The sequence below is a fragment of the Periplaneta americana genome, chromosome 2 (assembly GCF_040183065.1).
Source record: "Periplaneta americana isolate PAMFEO1 chromosome 2, P.americana_PAMFEO1_priV1, whole genome shotgun sequence".
Classification (NCBI taxonomy): domain Eukaryota; kingdom Metazoa; phylum Arthropoda; class Insecta; order Blattodea; family Blattidae; genus Periplaneta; species Periplaneta americana.
The window spans coordinates 33,599,790-33,618,206 of record NC_091118.1 but is presented as its reverse complement, the minus strand read 5'-3'; the positions used below and the strand labels follow the sequence as shown (position 1 = coordinate 33,618,206).

Genomic DNA, 18,417 nt, shown 5'->3' with positions numbered 1-18,417 from the left:
CCATCCTATCCCATTATCTCTTGGCCTAGTTGCCTCATGAGTGATGCCTTGTTGGTTTCACTTGTGGAGTCCAGACCTGTTTTCAGACAGTTGACTAAACAATACATCACTGAGTTGTGAAATCATATATGGGGATCAGTTTTTTTAAATATAGTAATTTGTGGTAACTTTCAGTGGTAATACTGGTGAGATAATGGAATTCACAATTAAATCAGTATCATCCACTGTTGCAGTTGACTCCGGATGGAAAGCAGAGGGCCAATACCTCACCAAGTGAAATTGAGGCTGTTGCAGGTGCCCACAATCTCACTAATGCTAACAATGCTGCCGCAGAAGATGCTAAGGTACTGTCTGTTTTTATTTATTTTTTTAAGGAGTAGTGTTATCCATTTTAGATGTCTAAAAATGATGTACTTTTAACACCAATTGAATTCCACTCTTCAACTTTATTTCTTCAGAGAATTCTGCACCCACACGGAATAATGCCCTGCTTTATGTCTGCAATCCCAGTTGAGACATTGGTCTGAAATGACATTTGCAGTGTTGCGAATGATTTCATTTGAAAGTTCTTCAGACACACTGAAAATGCAACCAAAAAACTACTCTAAAAATGTTCCTGTATATTTCTGCATAGAAAATTCTAGCTTATGTGTTAATATTTATGTAAATATACTGTATTTACCTACGTAATAGATGCACTTCTTTTTTTAAATAACAAAAAACTAGGGTGTGTCCTTTATGCGAGGAAAAAATTTTAGTGAAAAAAAAAAAAAAAAAATACCACGTATTAAAGATGTGGCAGTCAAATGCTGAAATAATCGATCGAATACATAATGATATTTGGGGTGCTACTAATTTATACACTGTGGAAATTGCAACACCAAGAACGGAGCGGAGCGCTCCACTATAACTCGTTATGTGCTCAGGTGCTTCCACAGACATATGCAAGTTCACGCTCCGACTGGACGTCTCTAGCACCACAACCGGTTTCGGAGCTTACAACTCTGACACTACTGGTTTAAACAGACACACTCTATTTATTTATGCATTTATTTATTTGTTTATTTACATTCTATATCTTGATTTAAAACTTCACCCTGCCTTTATGGACGAGTATTATTTCTCCTGCCATATCTCCATCCAGTCTACTTCCAGATTCTTTTGCGTGGTTCCACATTTTGAAAACCCAAGCACTATATTCTCACAAATTTCAGATACTTCTGCATGTGTAAATTGATAAACATTATTTAGTGTTGTAGGAACTGCAAATATTGTTGCTTCTAGACTGTTTAGTGTGCATATATAGTGAGGGTCACATAAGAACAGTTCCTAAACAGCAAATATTGCCGTCTTGTCAGTGTTGCCAACTGTTACCAGATATCACATGATCTTATGTACTAAGTGACTTATTTACTTACCATACTTTATGTTGGAAGGTTATTCTAAATAATTCAATAATTTGTAACATATTTTCGTAGGCAAACTATACGAGAAAGGGATCAACATGTCAAGTATTTTATCTGACAATACGAAATTCATTGGTTTGACTAAACAGTTGACTCATGAGACCTAACCTAAAATGTATTTTGTTTGACCACATGAAATTATTAGTACTAACTCCGAAAACTTACCTGACTATAGTCTTATAACCACAATGCAACACATAAAATAACTATTATGTATTAATATTAATGCTGATATTAATTAATTATTAGTATGTTTAAATTTCACTAGCTTCCAGTAACAGACTTAGAAATCTAGTAAATTTTAATTTCATGGAACTCCAGTACCAACAAATATTGCCGATGTTTGTCTCAGCTACCAACATACCAGTTACAAAATCACTACCATTTGTAGTATTTGCCAGTATCGAAATTCGAAACGAAGTTGGCAAAAGAAAATTCAACCTGCAAACTAGAAAATCACCACAATCCACTAGCATATGTAGTAGTAATGGGGGAAAAATGATTAGGTTTCACCCTTAGGGCATGAAGTAAGCCGGCCCGGACTATATATATTTACAGTCTTACTAATAAACCGTGTATAGTTTTTATACAAGACTTATGCAGAGTTGAGACAGAAAACGTTACTAATAAACCGTGAATAAGCTATGAACGTATAAACAGGCAGTAACTATACAATGGGAATTGCTTTGCAGTAGTTATATACACGAAACCCCTTGTTTAAGCGTTGTATATAGGGAAAAAATAGCCGCTCCTTTAACAGCTGTTCGTATCGACTATCATTTTATGATGATGTTTACCTTGTAACCACAGAAGAACAAACCAAAGATCATAGAATTATTAGAATAATATTGCTGTAGCTTGTACTCTTTGACCAAAATGTAGTGTGGTAATCGATTAGAGCCAGTTGTACTATCGATATTTAACACGCCACACTAGAGCGCTCTACCGGATCCAGTAGAGAACCTCAGATATTCTATTACCTTTCGTAACGAAGTAATGACGAAACTATGACGTAGCTGTGTAACAGTTATACTGTTATACACGACATATGTAGTGATTATTAGTAAGGAATTTACACACGACTTATAAACGAGCTACTCATTGTATAAGTATAAGACAGTTAAACATCTGTATATAGAGTTTTTATTAGTAAGACCGTTAGTAAATTGGAATTTGTTTTGTAGGCTGAGCATCTGGATGATGAAGAGTCGTTCTTTGACTTGCTGTCTCGCTTCCAGTCCAAGAGAATGGATGATCAACGGTGCTCTCTCACAGTAACAGAGAACAAAGAGAATACAAATTCTGTGCCAAAGAGCAATCACAATAATAATGCAGCAGCCAACAACATTGTAGCTGGCAGCAAACCCACAATGCCACTCAACAACAGCAACGGTAAGACAAATGAAACAATAATACTTATGAAATACTTCCCTCTTCCTCCTTTTTTTGGTTTTTGCTTCTTTCTCATTTCTTCTCATCTTATTTTTTCTTTCTCTCTCATCTTCACTGTTTAGAAATAGGATCTAAAAATTGGTAAGATATGTTAAAGCACAGCTTTCAAGGGTAAGTTTTCTTTTAGTCTAAGTTACGAATACGAATGCATTCTTGTGTTACAAGGTATGCAAGATGATCTGCTGGACCTGATAGCTGGCATGCAGAGCAAACGGATGGATGAACAGCGCGTTGCCCTGCCCCACTTGCCTGGCCTCCACCCTCCCGCACAGTCGCAGGTTCTGCAGAGATTGTCAGTTGCAGGCATGGGAGGTGACGCAAACTCAACTCCTGATGACACATTCCTGGAAATGCTGATGCGATGTCAGGTTTGTCATCTGTTGTCATTGTCGTCTAATGCCTGACGATTGGCAACAAAGCCATTTGTCCTTTCGCACTCCAATATTTTTCATAGATATTTTCAAGATGAGCTACTGAAGTACAGATTTTAAGATGATTTAAATCCAGCTCTTCTTTTAAGGGGACACTCAACTATATTTTGGAACTTTTTTCCTATTTGACCAGTCTTTTTCAAATATACACATGGAAAGTAACATGCAAAATCTCAGCTCATTAGATCTAATACTTTTCAAAATAAAAAATATTTCAATTTTTAATCAATCATTAATTGAAATATCACTTTTAATTATCATTTTTTATTTTTTGGCTTTGTGCATTTGACTGTGACTTCTCAATGAATAGGGGAAGAATTCTGCGTATTGATTTAGTTCTGTCACGTAAATTAGTGTAGAAATTTAATTTTTCGTTTCTATGACACTTTTTCTCCAATTTTTAAGTTGAGTGTCTCCTTAAGTCACATAACGGACAACCTGGAGATTGACGTACAGTAGAACCCCGATAAGACGCTGTTCAAGGGACTGGGTGTGAACCCCGTATTAACCGGGACCACGTATTAGGTGGGTATACTAATTTTGACTTACATACAGTATTTATTAGCATTTTTCTTTATTGAAATACATGATTCATGAAAGATAATACAGTATTACTCCATTATGTAATTACTGTACTGTAGGTCAAAGGCATTTACAATTGGTACTGTACTTAATTCTTTCAAAAAAAAAGAAGTCATTTATAGATGTTTGCCGTGTGCATGTTTTCCAAGTCCTCATGTTTACTACACTTCAGTTTCTGCAATTACATCCTTCCGACATGGTAGCTGTAGTGATTGAGTCGCGATTTTTTATTATCGTTCTTAATGTCGGTGGTGGGACTCCTAATGAATCAGAGAGTTGTTTCTGAGTAAGAGTACTGTTCTCATCATACTTTCTTAAGATTTCCAATTTTTCCGACACAGAAAGCACTTTTTGTTTAACACTCATTATCATTGTAATCACATTCACAGACACTTCAATACACTAAAGGACAACAAACTGCCCAGCAAAATTTCCAGAATTTTATTAAGGCCGAGTGAGGAATGCTGTTTGAGAGAGAGGGTTAGCAAGAGGGTTATGTATTGTAACTGTATGTAGGCTTTAAGCACGCAGATAAGGAGTCGAATAAGAGAGCGTAACAAGAGGGTGGGGTATACTAAGGTGTGAAGTATGAAGGTTTAAATGTGCAGGTAAAGGGTCAAATGCTATTTCATTGCTGTTACAGTACATTGCTGAAAATTACATCGAAAATATTCCAAAAAATTAGCGTATTATGCGGGACTTGAGCATTACAAACGGGGTATTTTATAAAGGTGTTATATATGAAATGTGCAGGGACCAGACAAAAAAGCGTATTACACGGGATAGCGTAATAAGCAGGCGCGTCTTATCGAGGTTTTACTGTAGTTCAATTTTATGCAAATGCTTGGCCAAACAATCGTCCTGTGATCAATCTGAATGCTGCTACAGAGATTTCCATGGTAAATCAGGAATCACAATGTGGATTTTAATACAAAATGTTTTATTTCCTTTTTTGTGATTTGGATATAAAATTTTGATTATTAAAATCTCTGTATATTAATTTATTGAGTCTCTGTACAGAATGAAATGTAGATTTAACAACAGATCTATAAATGGCTGTACTACTCTTCATAGCTAAAGCATCGGCATTTTCATTTCTCAGAATTCCACAATGAGATGGAATCTATTGGAAAATTATTCTTTTGTTGAGTGTTGTTAATTGGGAGAGTATTTGAATTATTTCAATTGGTTGAGAGAAAGATAGGAGTTAGAGATTAAAATAGCCGATTTACAGTCTGACAGTATGACTGCATTTCGAAATTTGGTGATATGATACAAAGATTTCTAAGACTTTCATTTATGGTTGTAATTTCTTCATCAAAACTTGTACCATAACCCAAAGGTCTATAAAGTGAAACAGGAGATTAGATAGCTTCTGCACCAGCATCTTGCTCTATGGAAATCAAAGATCCATCTGTGTGTGTATGTGTTTATATATATATATATATATATATATATATATATATATATACATACATACATACATACATACATACATACATACATACATACATACATACATACATACATACATACATACATACATACGGGTCATTCATATATCGTGGCACCACAGCTGAGATGAGATCCCACTTGGCTGATAAATTATCGCTTCCCGCCGGCCGGGCAATATAGCTTTTATTTAGTTATTTTGCTAGGTGAATGTATATATTTTAAGGGTCATGGAAAAATGATTTATATTTTTGTAAACCTCTACTTATTCATTAATATCGTTATTAAAATTCTGAGTCAGCCTGGGTGGCGCAGTCGGTAGAGTGCTGCCCGAGGTTGCAGATTCGATCTTGGCCCATGTCGATGGCATGTAAAAGAACTCCTGCTGGACAAAATTCCAGCACACCGACGACGCTGAATTAACATTGGCAGTTGCGAGCATCGTTAAATAAAACAATTAAAAATTTCAATTAAAATTCTGACAAAAACAGGAGAGCAGAAAATGTTTGATTCAACATTTGTCACAAAAATGCTTTTCCAATTTTTGTCCCACTCGTAACAAATTCAAAAAATATTATTATTTCAAATACATTAATAAAATTTATGCAGGACGATTGTTTGGACAAGCATTTGCGTAAAATTGAAATACATCAATCTCCAGATTGTCCATTATGTGACTTAAAAGAAGAGATGGATTTAAATCATGTTAAAACCTGTACTTCAGTAGCTCATCTTGAAAATATCTATGAAAAATATTGGAGTGTAGGGTAATATGCTTAATTTGAAGAATTCAAACATGAAAGGTTACACTGCATTATTTAAAGTAATGTAGCAGTTTGAAGTTTAAAATCTATGAATGTCCCACCCGTAATTATGGAATGGCTGTACTATACATATACATATACATATACATATATATTTTTTTTTTCAGGGCTCACGTCTGGAGGACCAGAGAAGCTCTCTGCCTGGAGACACAGATTCCGATACAGATCCTCGCCCACCTACACGGGGTCCCACCGTTCCCGATGAGGACTTCTTCTCCCTGATCATGCGCCTGCAGTCTGGCCGAATGGAAGACCAGCGTGCTACAGTGCCAAACCAGCCACCGCTTGGTGAGAACCGTCTCAACAATGCCAGCAAAACAACCAGCAGGAAGGATAAGAAAAAATGATTAACGTTTTCTGCACCCAGCTCCGTCGACTATTGAGACGGTGGTGGAGGTGCAGTACTGTGTTGCATTTGTGTGGATATTGAGGGCGCTCCTTACCTGCTGACAAAGAACTGGTATGCAGCCCCTTTTCACAGTAAGGGGAGTGATACTCATAATCTTCCAGAATCTGCCCTGCCAACAAATTGCGTAGCAGTAGATATGTGTTTAACTCGTGTAAAATCCCAATTCCTGTTCCTCAGGTAAATGCCACATGAAGGGGCAGTAAACGTCACAAGAGATTGCCATATGTTCCCAGAAGATGCTTTTAGTTGGTAGACTGTTTGTAGCTGTAGTTCACTCAACTGCACACTTTGTCAGTAGCAGTTCGTCTAGTGAATATTTCCTCAGCCATTGCAGACTCGAAGAATCTCCAGGGTACTGGTAGACACGGATTATACATTTCTCGACTCATCGATAAAGTGCAGCAGGTAACTTTGATCACAGATCTGAAGAAGTGAGCAGTATCTGTACTTTCATTAAATGAACGAGTCTTTTCTGACAGCTGTTATTATAGCACACGATCTGGGAGCTGTGTTGCCAGATGTACTTGTGATTTAAATTGTTTACATAAACAATTTAATGCACTGGAAGTTCAGAGGAAAGAATTTTAAGAGGTATCTTTCAGAATATTTGGTAATATCGTATGTATGCGAATAATCCGCGCACCTTTATCTTAGGAGAGAAAATTGGAAAGAAAAAAGAAAGAAAATTGGCAGTAATTTGTGTTTTATTTACAAGAAATTAATCCTACATAAAGATGTTCTTCAAAACTAAATAAAATAACAATTTGTTTTAAGAACTGCAGTCCACACCTGTGGAGTAACAGCGCATATGGCCACGAAACCAGGTGGCCCAGGATCGAATCCTGGTCGGGGCAAGTTATCTGGTTGAGGTTCTTTCCAAGATTTTTCCTCAACCCAATACGAGCAAATGCTGGGTAACTTTCGGTGCTGGACCCCGGATTCATTTCACCTACATTTCACTCGGACTCTAAATAACCTGAGATGTTGATACAGCATCGTAAAATAACCCAATAAAATAAAATAAATAAGAAACGCATCATAATCTTCACATGCTGAGAAGCAACTGGGACTCTACCTACAATAGCAAAGAGAAAATTCGAATTACAATTTTTTATCAATTTAATGTTAATATGTGCAATAAAATATTAAAATCAAGAATTATATACTCCTTTACCTCTATTCATCATCACTTTCATCGGCATCACTAATGGAAGAATCATTGTTGGCATCACCATCTTCCTATAGAGCATCATCTTCAGTTCCGTCAAGAGAATTCGTGATACCATGAAATGATGCCAACCTTATTTAAAATAATGCATGCACCCCAGTTTTTCTTCGCTAAATTTCGGAAAAAAAATATGCACAGAGTATTCGCATATATACAGTAAAACTTCATTTATACTTACGTTTTTGGAGGGTTTGAAAAAAAAAACTTAGAAACAAGTGGATAATTCTGATAGTACAGTAGCACTAACTACACTCGCCACTAGTGACCGGACTGTATTGAGCCATATCAAACAAACGGGGATCGAAATGTTGCTAGTAAAATTCGTGACATTTTAAGAATTCACTGCACTAGTCAAGTGCAAGATTTATGGAATATAACGACGGATATTTAATACACTAAAGGAAAATACAGATTTTCGAAGATTTCGTAACACATTACCACAGAAAAATGAAGGAAAAATATATGGTTCAGGGGATATCATTGAAATCAACTAATTTGAAAAACGAAAATATATCGAGGGATAATGGACCTAACATTCACTTGTGTCATTTTTGCATGGAACACTTGTCACTAATATATTCCCTCACCAAACCCTACCTAACCTTGTGAATAACAGTGCGCCTACTTGTAACTAGTCTCATCTCCTTATCAAACCCTACCTAACCTTATCATTAATAGTGCATCTTATTGATACTAATACATCTCCTTATCAAAGCCTACCCAACCTTGTCCAAGTTGCTGTGCTGTCTCTCAGGAATGTTAAGAATGATGGAAGGAGAAAGAAAGAAACTTATTTCTCCTGGTAACAAATCCACAGGTAAATATCATGCCTGTATGTTGGTGACATTGTATAGCTAGTTCCAATTGGCTATCATCATAATGGCGCAGTTGAAAGCTGCCTTATTATTTTCATTTTCCACCTAATAGTAATTTATTACGTTTAGTTGCCATTATAGCGATGCATAAACTAACAAAGAAAAACTTGGAAACAGGATCCACACAACTCGTGAGAACAAAGCAAGTAAAGCAACCACTCTGTGAAAGCAATGCAAAGCAAGACTATAAAGAATATGCTGCTACATTACTATCAATTGAGATGCACTATAAAATATGCTGATACTATTGATCACTGAAAGTCTATTCAATATTTCAGGCTTCATTATCACAAAATCCACTTCAAAAGTATTCCTTAAAAGTGGGATTTTCCTTAAACTGGTTTTCTTAAAACTGGAAATTAGCCTAATTGTTTTTCTTATGGTAATTTGGCTGAAACTTCACAGATTATTACTTAAAAAACGGGAATGTTAAAACAGGGTTTTACTGTAATAATATAAAGTAACTGCAATTAGAATTAAAATCATAAGAATCTAGTAAAAATCATATGTAAATAAATTCCATGTAAGCCCCTTTACTTGATTTAACAACCGTTTCAATGTACTGGCATGGGGTGTAGGCAGTGGCAGCAGCAATATTCCCATGGCAACTACTAAATGCTCGTCCTCAGCAACAACTGTCAGAATGGACTCATTCTTTTAATAATAGTATAAAACTGTGCTACCTTAACAAAGTTCTTCCTTTCAATTTTGTAGTAAAAGATCTCGTAGATGTACAACCACTTTTCTATTCCATATTGCATTTTCATTACATGTGCCAAAATTGCACGTAGTTAATATATACATATTATATATAGATTATATAAATATATATAGTTTTTATGCTAATCTTACTATGGAAGCAGGAACTGGTTGAGAGAAAGTTTAGTGGGGGCCAATATTGCGAGATCGAGTGTTGCCAAAGAAACACCACCACTTGTTACCAGGTGTGAGGATCGATGTGGTCTGTCCAAAGATAGAATTTGAATCGTTCTATTTTTATTAACATAAGTCTAGATGGAACTTTCAATGAGATTTTAGATGCTTATTACTTTCACTTCTATGGATTATTAACATATTTTATGTTATATTGTATGTATATAGATATTAAAGTCTATTCTACATCATACTGAGTTCTTTTCTAGCAATATATCAATATATAAATTCATGGATTGGTGTATATTGCATCACAATGACTGGTTGTGTTTACCCAGTGAAGTATATCCTTCTCCTCATATTGTTGACTTATTGCTATACTCCAACCATTCCATGCATTCCAATGCTTGAGAGGGGATTATAGCAACTGCAATATAGTCACCAATTTGATACTCCAACAGCTAGCAAAATAATGGTGTATAATAATTGGTTTTTCTTTTAAGATATGTAGAAATGCAAAGAAATCTGAAAGTTAGAATTTATGAAGCAGTTATATTACCGGTTGTTCTTTATGGTTGTGAAACTTGGACTCTCACTTTGAGAGAGGAACACATGTTAAGAGTGTTTGAGAATAAGGTCCTTAGGAAAATATTTGGGGCTAAGAGGGATGAAGTTACTGGAGAATGGAGAAAGTTACACAACACAGAACTGCACACATTGTATCCTTCACCTGACATAATTAGGAACATTAAATCCAGACAGGGCATGTAGCACGTATGGGTGAATCCAGAAATGCATATAGAGTGTTAGTTGGGGGGCTGGAGGGAAAAAGACCTTTGGGGAGGCCGAGATGTAGATGGGAAGATAATATTAAAATGAATTTGAGGGAGGTGGGATATGGTGATAAAGACTGGATTAATCTTGCTCAGGATAGGGACGAATGGCAGGCTTATGTGAGGGCGACAATGAACCTCCGGGTTCCTTAAAAGCCAATAAGTAAGTAAGAAATGCAATGAGTTTTATTTCCTAGTTAGTAAGTATCAATGTGAACATCATTCAGCCACCAGCATAGCTCAGTCAGCTAAGCAGCTTCCTGCTGATCCAGAGTTGCACTCAGGCATGGCTTCAATTCCCACTTGGGCTGATTATCTGGTTGGGTTTTTCCGAGGTTTTCCCCAACCGTAAGGCAAATGCCAGGTAATTTATGGTGAATCCTCAGCCTCATCTCGCCAAATATCATCTCACTATCACCAATTCCATCGATGCTAAATAACATCATGGTTGATGCAGCATCGTTAAATAACCAAGTTAAAAAAAAGACCCATTCAGAGTTTTGCAGGCATCTGTGTGATACTCAGTTTCTCTCCAGGGACACTGAATCATGTCGTGTGATGGTTGCTATCTCATCGGTGGTTCGATTTCAGGTGATATAGGTTACAGATTTGTCAGATTGTTTTGTGGACCATAGTTGTGTGAAATTACAGTAGTATTTTTGGTTGAAATACATTGTTGGAAGCAGGTTTCTAGCTCAAATCATAACAGTCACCTTGATGTAAAGTAGATAAACCTCCCAAGCAGACAATGTTTGATGATGGCAAAGTGATCTGCAATTTCAGTTTGCAACTTTCAGAGATGAGCGATATGCTGTCCACCATTTTTTACTGGGTATGATTCATCAGCTATCCATATAGCCTGAATTATTTCTTATATAATTGTAACTTACACTCATACATAAACGTAGGAAACAATAAATAGGCATTATAATCGCAAATCAAGCTTTCAGGTAAAGTAAAGTTGATTTGAATAATTTCGAGGGAAAAATTGTTCTGGGGCCGGGCATCGAACCCAGGACCTTTGGTTAAACGTACCAACGCTCTCCCAACTGAGCTACCTGGGAACTGTACCAGACACCGATCCAGTTCTTCCCTCTATATGCACAGACCTCAAAGTGGGCTGACAACCGTCAAGCAACCAACATTGAGTGCACACTAACTCTGTGTGACTTAAATTGTGGCTTTCTGTTAACGAACAGTGACGTGCATTATGCAAATCAAGCTTTCAGGTATAACTCCCTGTAAAGTTGATTTGAATAATTTCGAGGGAAAAATTGTTCCGGGGCCAGGCATCGAACCCGGGACCTTTGGTTAAATGTACCAACGCTCTCCCAACTGAGCTACCCGGGAAGTCTACCAGACACCGATCCAATTCTTCCTTCTACTTTACAGGGAGTTATACCTGAAAGCTTGATTTGCGTAATGCGCGTCACTGTTCGTTAACAGAAAGCCACAATTTAAGTCACACAGAGTTAGTGTGCACTCAATGTTGGTTGCTTGACGGTTGTCAGCCCACTTTGAGGTCTGTGGATATAGAGGGAAGAATTGGATCGGTGTCTGGTAGAGTTCCTGAGTAGCTCAGTTGGGAGAGGGTTGGTACGTTTAACCAAAGGTCCCAGGTTCGATGCCCGGCTCCAGAACAATTTTTCCCTCGAAATTATTCAAGCATTAGAATCCTTCTGAAAGCAATGTTGACAAACTACAATCCTCTCATTATGTAGGTGTAATATATTAGAGAAGTGATGTAGACAATGGTTGAAGCTCTCAGCTTTAATTTGAATCCTGTCTAGAGTAATGATGGTTTCTTGTCAGTTGTGATGACCTGTGTTATCTCGGGTCGATGCTTGGTATCTTTTGCCACCAGAACTCGAAATATTCACCATTATTCCGTCTGGAAACATTTGGCCTTGATAAAATCAAGATATAGACCAAAACTAACCTAGAAAAGCCGTGCCATAAAAAAAAAAAGAAAGAAAATATAATCGTAATGGGTAGGCTGACACAGGTTTAAATTGATTAATGCTTCTGATAGTTTTGTAAAATGATGTCTATAATACTCTAATTTAACCAATAAAATTGAGTTTAACTTTTGTGTAACATATTTCAGATGTTATTTCGTTACGGTACCTTAATATTAGCAGATATATACAAAGTTTAGATTTTGTAGTGTAGGCTTTCACAGCCGGAGTCTATAGATCTAGATTCATTTTCCGGGCTGAGAGGCCGTGGTCTGTTGGTTGGTTTTCTACCAGACATTTCATCTGCAACTGCGGCAGATATCTTCAGTGGAGTGGTATGCATGGACCGCAGCGACAACAGGTCTCGGCCTGCTAGTTGCATTATAAATACACCTGCACAACCAGCCACAGGATCATTTGCCTCAGATACGCCGAGAAGAGCTTTGCAACCTCGGATACCACTCCACTGAAGATGTCTGCCACAGTTGCAGACGAAACATCTGGTAGAAAACCAGCCAACAGACCACGGCCCCTCAGCCCGGAAAATGAATCTAGATCTAAAGTTTAGATTGTTAATCTGCAGGATATTAAACTATAAATATTAATTCCACACTAATCCAAGTAGCAGTACCTAATAAATATTCTAAAAATATGAGAAATCTTAACTTGTATATCATCTGTTTACAAGCAAAACACATTAAGTCAAAAATATTACTTCTGAGAAAAAGGCTTATGTAATGTATGTGTATAAACTTAGAATCGGAAAATTAAATATACATAAAGAGAAACAACTTACTAAAAATAATATTTTGAGGATTCAATTTTGTTAGAGTAAAAACTCCTTTTTCTCAAAAGTAATATTTTTAACTTAATGTGTTTTGATTGTAAACCGACGATATCCATCCTATAAATTTTCATAAATAATTTACAGAAACAGCGTCTGCTGTAAAATGACCTTAAAAGTGCCTGGTTTATGTTGATTACACAGAGATTAATACTTTTATTTATATAAAGTCTTGTAAAGTGTAGTAGTACTTTTGATTAACCTGTATGTGTATATAAGATGTATTTTGAATAATCATCTAAATGTGAATTTGTATTACTACTATATTATAACTTTATTAAATAATTTAATAATAAATCATAATGAGAATTTGAGATCAAAAGTCAGAACTCTGATTTAAAACTTGGTAACTTTGACATACAAAGAATTATTTTACACTGTGATCTGTTTTGTGAGCAACAATGTATCATTACTTGTCAGAAGGTTGAATGGACTCAAGACACATTTAGATTACCCATCAGTGTACCACATAGGGTTGCCAACTTTTTTTTAAGAAAATACGGGAGACTAAGGAATCGACAAAATTTCACATAGAAAATAGATAAATTATTCAGTTCAGTTACTAAAAAACGACTTTATTCTACACTTCGGCAGCTAGGCTTAAATTAACAGTACAGTCAATTCTGGATATAGTGAACTCGGTTATAGTGAATATTCGGCTATAGTGAACCCTCACTTCGGTTATAGTGAACCTTGTATTCTGACAAATTCTTATTTGAAGTCAGACCTTCTTGTATGAAATTGAAAGAATGTGTTGAGAACAACATTCTAAGTTTCTTACTCTTTTAGTCAAAGGACAAAGGTAGGATTAGTGATTCCTAGACAACGAGCTGCACTGTAAATCCAGGCAACACGTGACAACCTTGCCTCACTCCACCGTCAAAGGGTTGACATTCTGTTCTTAGGCACTCTACTGTTATTTCTAATCCTCCACCGTCAAAGGGTTGCCTTTTGTTCTCAGAAACATTTCAGTTATGACAGATAGCATCGAAACAATGGAAAATGAAACTGCCTTCTTTTATTAAAAGGGGATGGACATAATATCCAGAGCATAAATGAAGGTAAAATTTCGATGGTTTTCAAACTCCATCAACCCTCTCCCAGTTTTCATTAAGTGACTCGAGAAATTCCAAGGCTGAGTACACAGTCAAACCATAACAGCGTTTGTCATTTCTACATGATCAGTCTGTTTATAGTGTTCCAACAGTGAATGTACTGTATAAAAATTTCGAAATGTAAAATGTTTTCTTTGGAAGATAAGGCGAATATTATAAGTGACATTGAACGCGGTCTTTCGTAAGCGGATGTGAGTCGACAGCTAGTTTAAGTAAATCAACTATGAGTAACAGTATACAGTGTAATCCATTCCACAAAAATGAAATTTTTATTTTCTTGTTCACAATTTTATTCATTTCTGTCATTTAAGGTTAGCGGAGAGAGACTTTGGATTTAGTGAACGTAATATGCAAGTCTGTAAAGGTTCACTATATTCGGAGTTGACTGTATTTTTAGACAGATTTTGTCTCACGTAATAGTTGAAGTCGACTTCAGTTTTCAGCTCTGATTTGATTAGATGTGTCGTGCTTCTGTTTCGAACATCCGTCCAATTATTGTTCATGAAATGAAACACCCTTTTTGTATGAGCATTACTACTTGGTATGCTTAGAGCAAAACTAGTCAGTTTTTTCAAATTTATAATATTGATATTGTTTGATTTTAAACAGGTGAGCACTAAAACCCATTTCTGGCAAGCATTACGTTCTATAAAGATTGCACATTTTAATACATATCTTGAACAACAAAATTCATCATATAAACAATCATCATTCATGGCAGAATCAAATGTTTGGAATAATGATTTTTACATTATGCAAAAATAAGGGAGAAAAATGCTCGAAGAGAAGAAAACTATGGGAGCCAGGAGACTATTAAAAATTAGGGGCAAATATGGGAGATCCCAGGAAATACAGAAGGGTTGGCAACCCTAGTACCACACATTAAAATTTAAAATGGTCACCTATCTGGACTTCATCTTATTTCAGCGATGATTGAATACACTCAGTTGCATATATTTAGATAAGTTGTTCACTATTTTGTAGTAGTGTGTCATTTGGAATGACAACTGATAAATTTTAGTACAGCGTCAGGAACAAGATACCTAGAAAATGTTTAGGAATCATCTTTTATCCGTACATTAATTCCCCCTCCCCCCAGAAGTCCGCAGAAGATGCTCCTTCTCTACTAAAAACTTCCTTTGCCATTGCTATCCTCCTTTTGACTTCCTGGCAGCAGTTCATGTTACTGCTTATAGTACATCCGAAGCATTTGAAACTGTTCACTTGTACTGTCTCATTTCGAATTTGCACGTTCACCTTCTTTATTTTCCTTTCGATAACCATGATCTTTGTCTTGTTAGCATTTATCTTCATCCCATACTGCTCATTTAGCTCCAGTGACAGACATATCTCTTCTGCTAACAACGCCATATCTTATGCACTTTATTCTTCTCCCTCCTCCTACTATCACCCCTCACATGTTCTGGGAACTGTTCTTCACTAAACCCTCCAAGTAGATGTTGATCAGGGTAGGTGATAAAGAGCATTCTTTCGGCTTAAGTTATTAATATGAACACTTTATTTTAAAATTATTTTGATGTTTAAATGGGAAATATTAAATTTTATATTCACTGTTTTCACTTGTGAGATGCTATTAATTGGACTTAACAAAAGCTGGTTTTTTCCTCAGTCCTTGTGGATGAGGGGATTATCCAGACCAACATTCCTCGAAAGTAGCAACCCTAGTAATAAGTACAGTACATGCCATCATTAATTTCTGTGCGTCATTTGTACCGTTGCTCATCGATTAAAGACATTGACAGGCAGACCAGGGGCCTATTGCATAAAGCTAAAATTACTATTTTACTAGTGACAAATTTGTAAATAAGTAAAAAAACAGTTATTTCTGTTGCATAAATCTGTATTGGTAAATTTGTCTTGTGCTTGTATAACTATATAAATTTTTATTAGTGTTTTTTAATTTTAGTCTGTAAAATTGTATCAGCTTCTTTTGTTTCTGGCTAAGTGGAAGAGAAGGCCTGATGGCCTTATCTTCGCCAGAATAAATAAATAGATTATTATTATTATTATTATTATTATTATTAAATAGACAAGTGATAAACATTAATAATTTAGACAGTTTCATTTCTTTTACCAACGAATTGTTGCATAAAAATGTTGCCATTTGTTAAATACTTAGAATTGAGAGCACATTTTCTACCAATCCTTTGTTCTTGGTAAACTTTCTTAAAAGTGTAGAAATAATATTTTTAATGTAATGTGACTTCATCTTCAAGCTGTGAGAGTGAAGAAGAATTCATATATAGACAGAGAAAAAGAGTTAGGCCAAGGATAAATACTGATTTTCAAGAGTTCCAGTTTAAAGAAAGATTTCACATATCAAAAATTACATTTGAGATATTGCTTGCTACTGCAAAGCCTTCTTTAGATCCTGCAATACAATTTTACCTATAGCCTCCTAACCAAGAGAAGGCTATTTTAATGGTAATCAAACCTTGTATTTAAAAAAATTATAATTAAAAAATTAGTAATAATATTCATATGAAAGGTAATATGTAAATAAATATCACAGCTCTCTTCCTTAAGTTCGGCAAAATTGTCGCTCGTGTATATTTCCAATTGGTACCAGTAGTACCAGGCCAATTTATTGAGCACACATGTGGCGTTGTTTCAGTTTATTTTGATTTTGGTTCCTTTGTCAAATTGGAAGAAAACTGTCTAAATACAGTAGTAATATTTTTTTTTTTTTATCCAATGCCACCAGGTTGTCTTTTCGACATTTCTGGTCTTCTCTCCTGGCCATGGCTTAGTTGTAACCCACTTCTGAGGTTGGTGCACCTGGAAGGCGGAGTTACATTACCCCGATGATGTGATAGGATGATTATGATAATGTGGTGCTAGGAGAGGTCTTAAATCTAAACTTAACCTAAATCCCAGACCATGGACGAACACAGGAATAATCCCCTTTAAGGAAAAATTCCTGTGCTCTAACCGGGAATCGAACCCGGGACCTCATGAACTATAGCCAGAAGCTCTGACCACTAGAACATGAGGCTGGTCACAGTAGCAATATATCGTTTTCTTCTCTTACTTTATTGAGAAACATGACGCCAAGATAGTTTCGCGAATTTTTTACAATAATGAAACACATAAATGTTGAATATTTCGTATGCATCACAGACTAAGATTGTTTTCTTTTTCTTTCTTAATTAAATGCAAAACTAAATAATATTTAAATCTGATTTTAGTATTATAACACTACATCATTCCTCACAATATTCTAAAACAGAATTTGTCATTATGGCTACCTTTCACTTTTAAAATTAATAAAATTGTGTTATGCAGCAGAAATTACTAAGATTTGTCGTTTGTCATCCGTATATTAGTAAATTGTTACTTGCCACTAATATTTTTTATGTAATAGGCCCCAGGAAAGACTATAAGTGACATAAAATTAAAATTTAACTATTAAGAGGACACTCAACTATATTTTGGAACTTTTTTCCTATTTGACCAATCTTTTTCAAATTTGGAGAAAAAGTTTAATATACACATGGAAAGTAACATGCAAAATCTCAGCTCATTAGATCCAACACTTTTCAAAATAAAAATATTTCAATTTTTAATCAATCATTAATTGAAATATCACTTTTAATTATCATTTTTTATTTTTTGGCTTTGTGCATTTGACTTTGACTTCTCAATGAATAGGGGAAGAATTCTGCGCATTGATTTAGTTCTGTCACGTAAATTAGTGTAGAAATTTAATTTTTAATTTCTATGACACTTTTTCTCCAATTTTTAAGTTGAGTGTCACCTTAACATGAAATGTTTATGATCGACTGTAAAATGAATAAAATGTTCCATTGGTGCTAGACAGCCATCCAGTTGATACAGCGCCATTAAATACATAAAAAATTATTTATGAGCGTACTTAACCGAAGTGGAGAGGAGGGTAAACTTATTACATTATTATACCTGTTCCACTTTTAGCTGAAAATTGGTCATGTCCAGTTTCTGGTTTCTAGATTAGGGTGATCATAATCTTTGTTGATCACGTCTAGAGCACTGGAAACAACGAACCAGGATCTCGCCAATAAACTGACTCAAGATG

General features: G+C 35.6%; 1 protein-coding gene across 2 annotated transcripts in view; it reads left to right on the top strand.

Annotated features, from left to right (window-relative positions):
• The window catches only part of pins (G-protein-signaling modulator pins), a 37,811-nt gene extending 27,968 nt beyond the window's left edge, over positions 1-9,843 (top strand). For both annotated transcript variants that reach the window (XM_069814747.1, XM_069814738.1), the window contains exons 10-13: positions 234-344; positions 2,651-2,858; positions 3,084-3,286; positions 6,315-9,843. In XM_069814747.1, coding sequence (XP_069670848.1) covers positions 234-344; positions 2,651-2,858; positions 3,084-3,286; positions 6,315-6,554 — 762 coding nt within the window. In that variant the 3' untranslated portion in view covers positions 6,555-9,843. The remainder of the gene's footprint in view (positions 1-233; positions 345-2,650; positions 2,859-3,083; positions 3,287-6,314) is intronic.
• Positions 9,844-18,417: the final 8,574 nt, after the last annotated feature.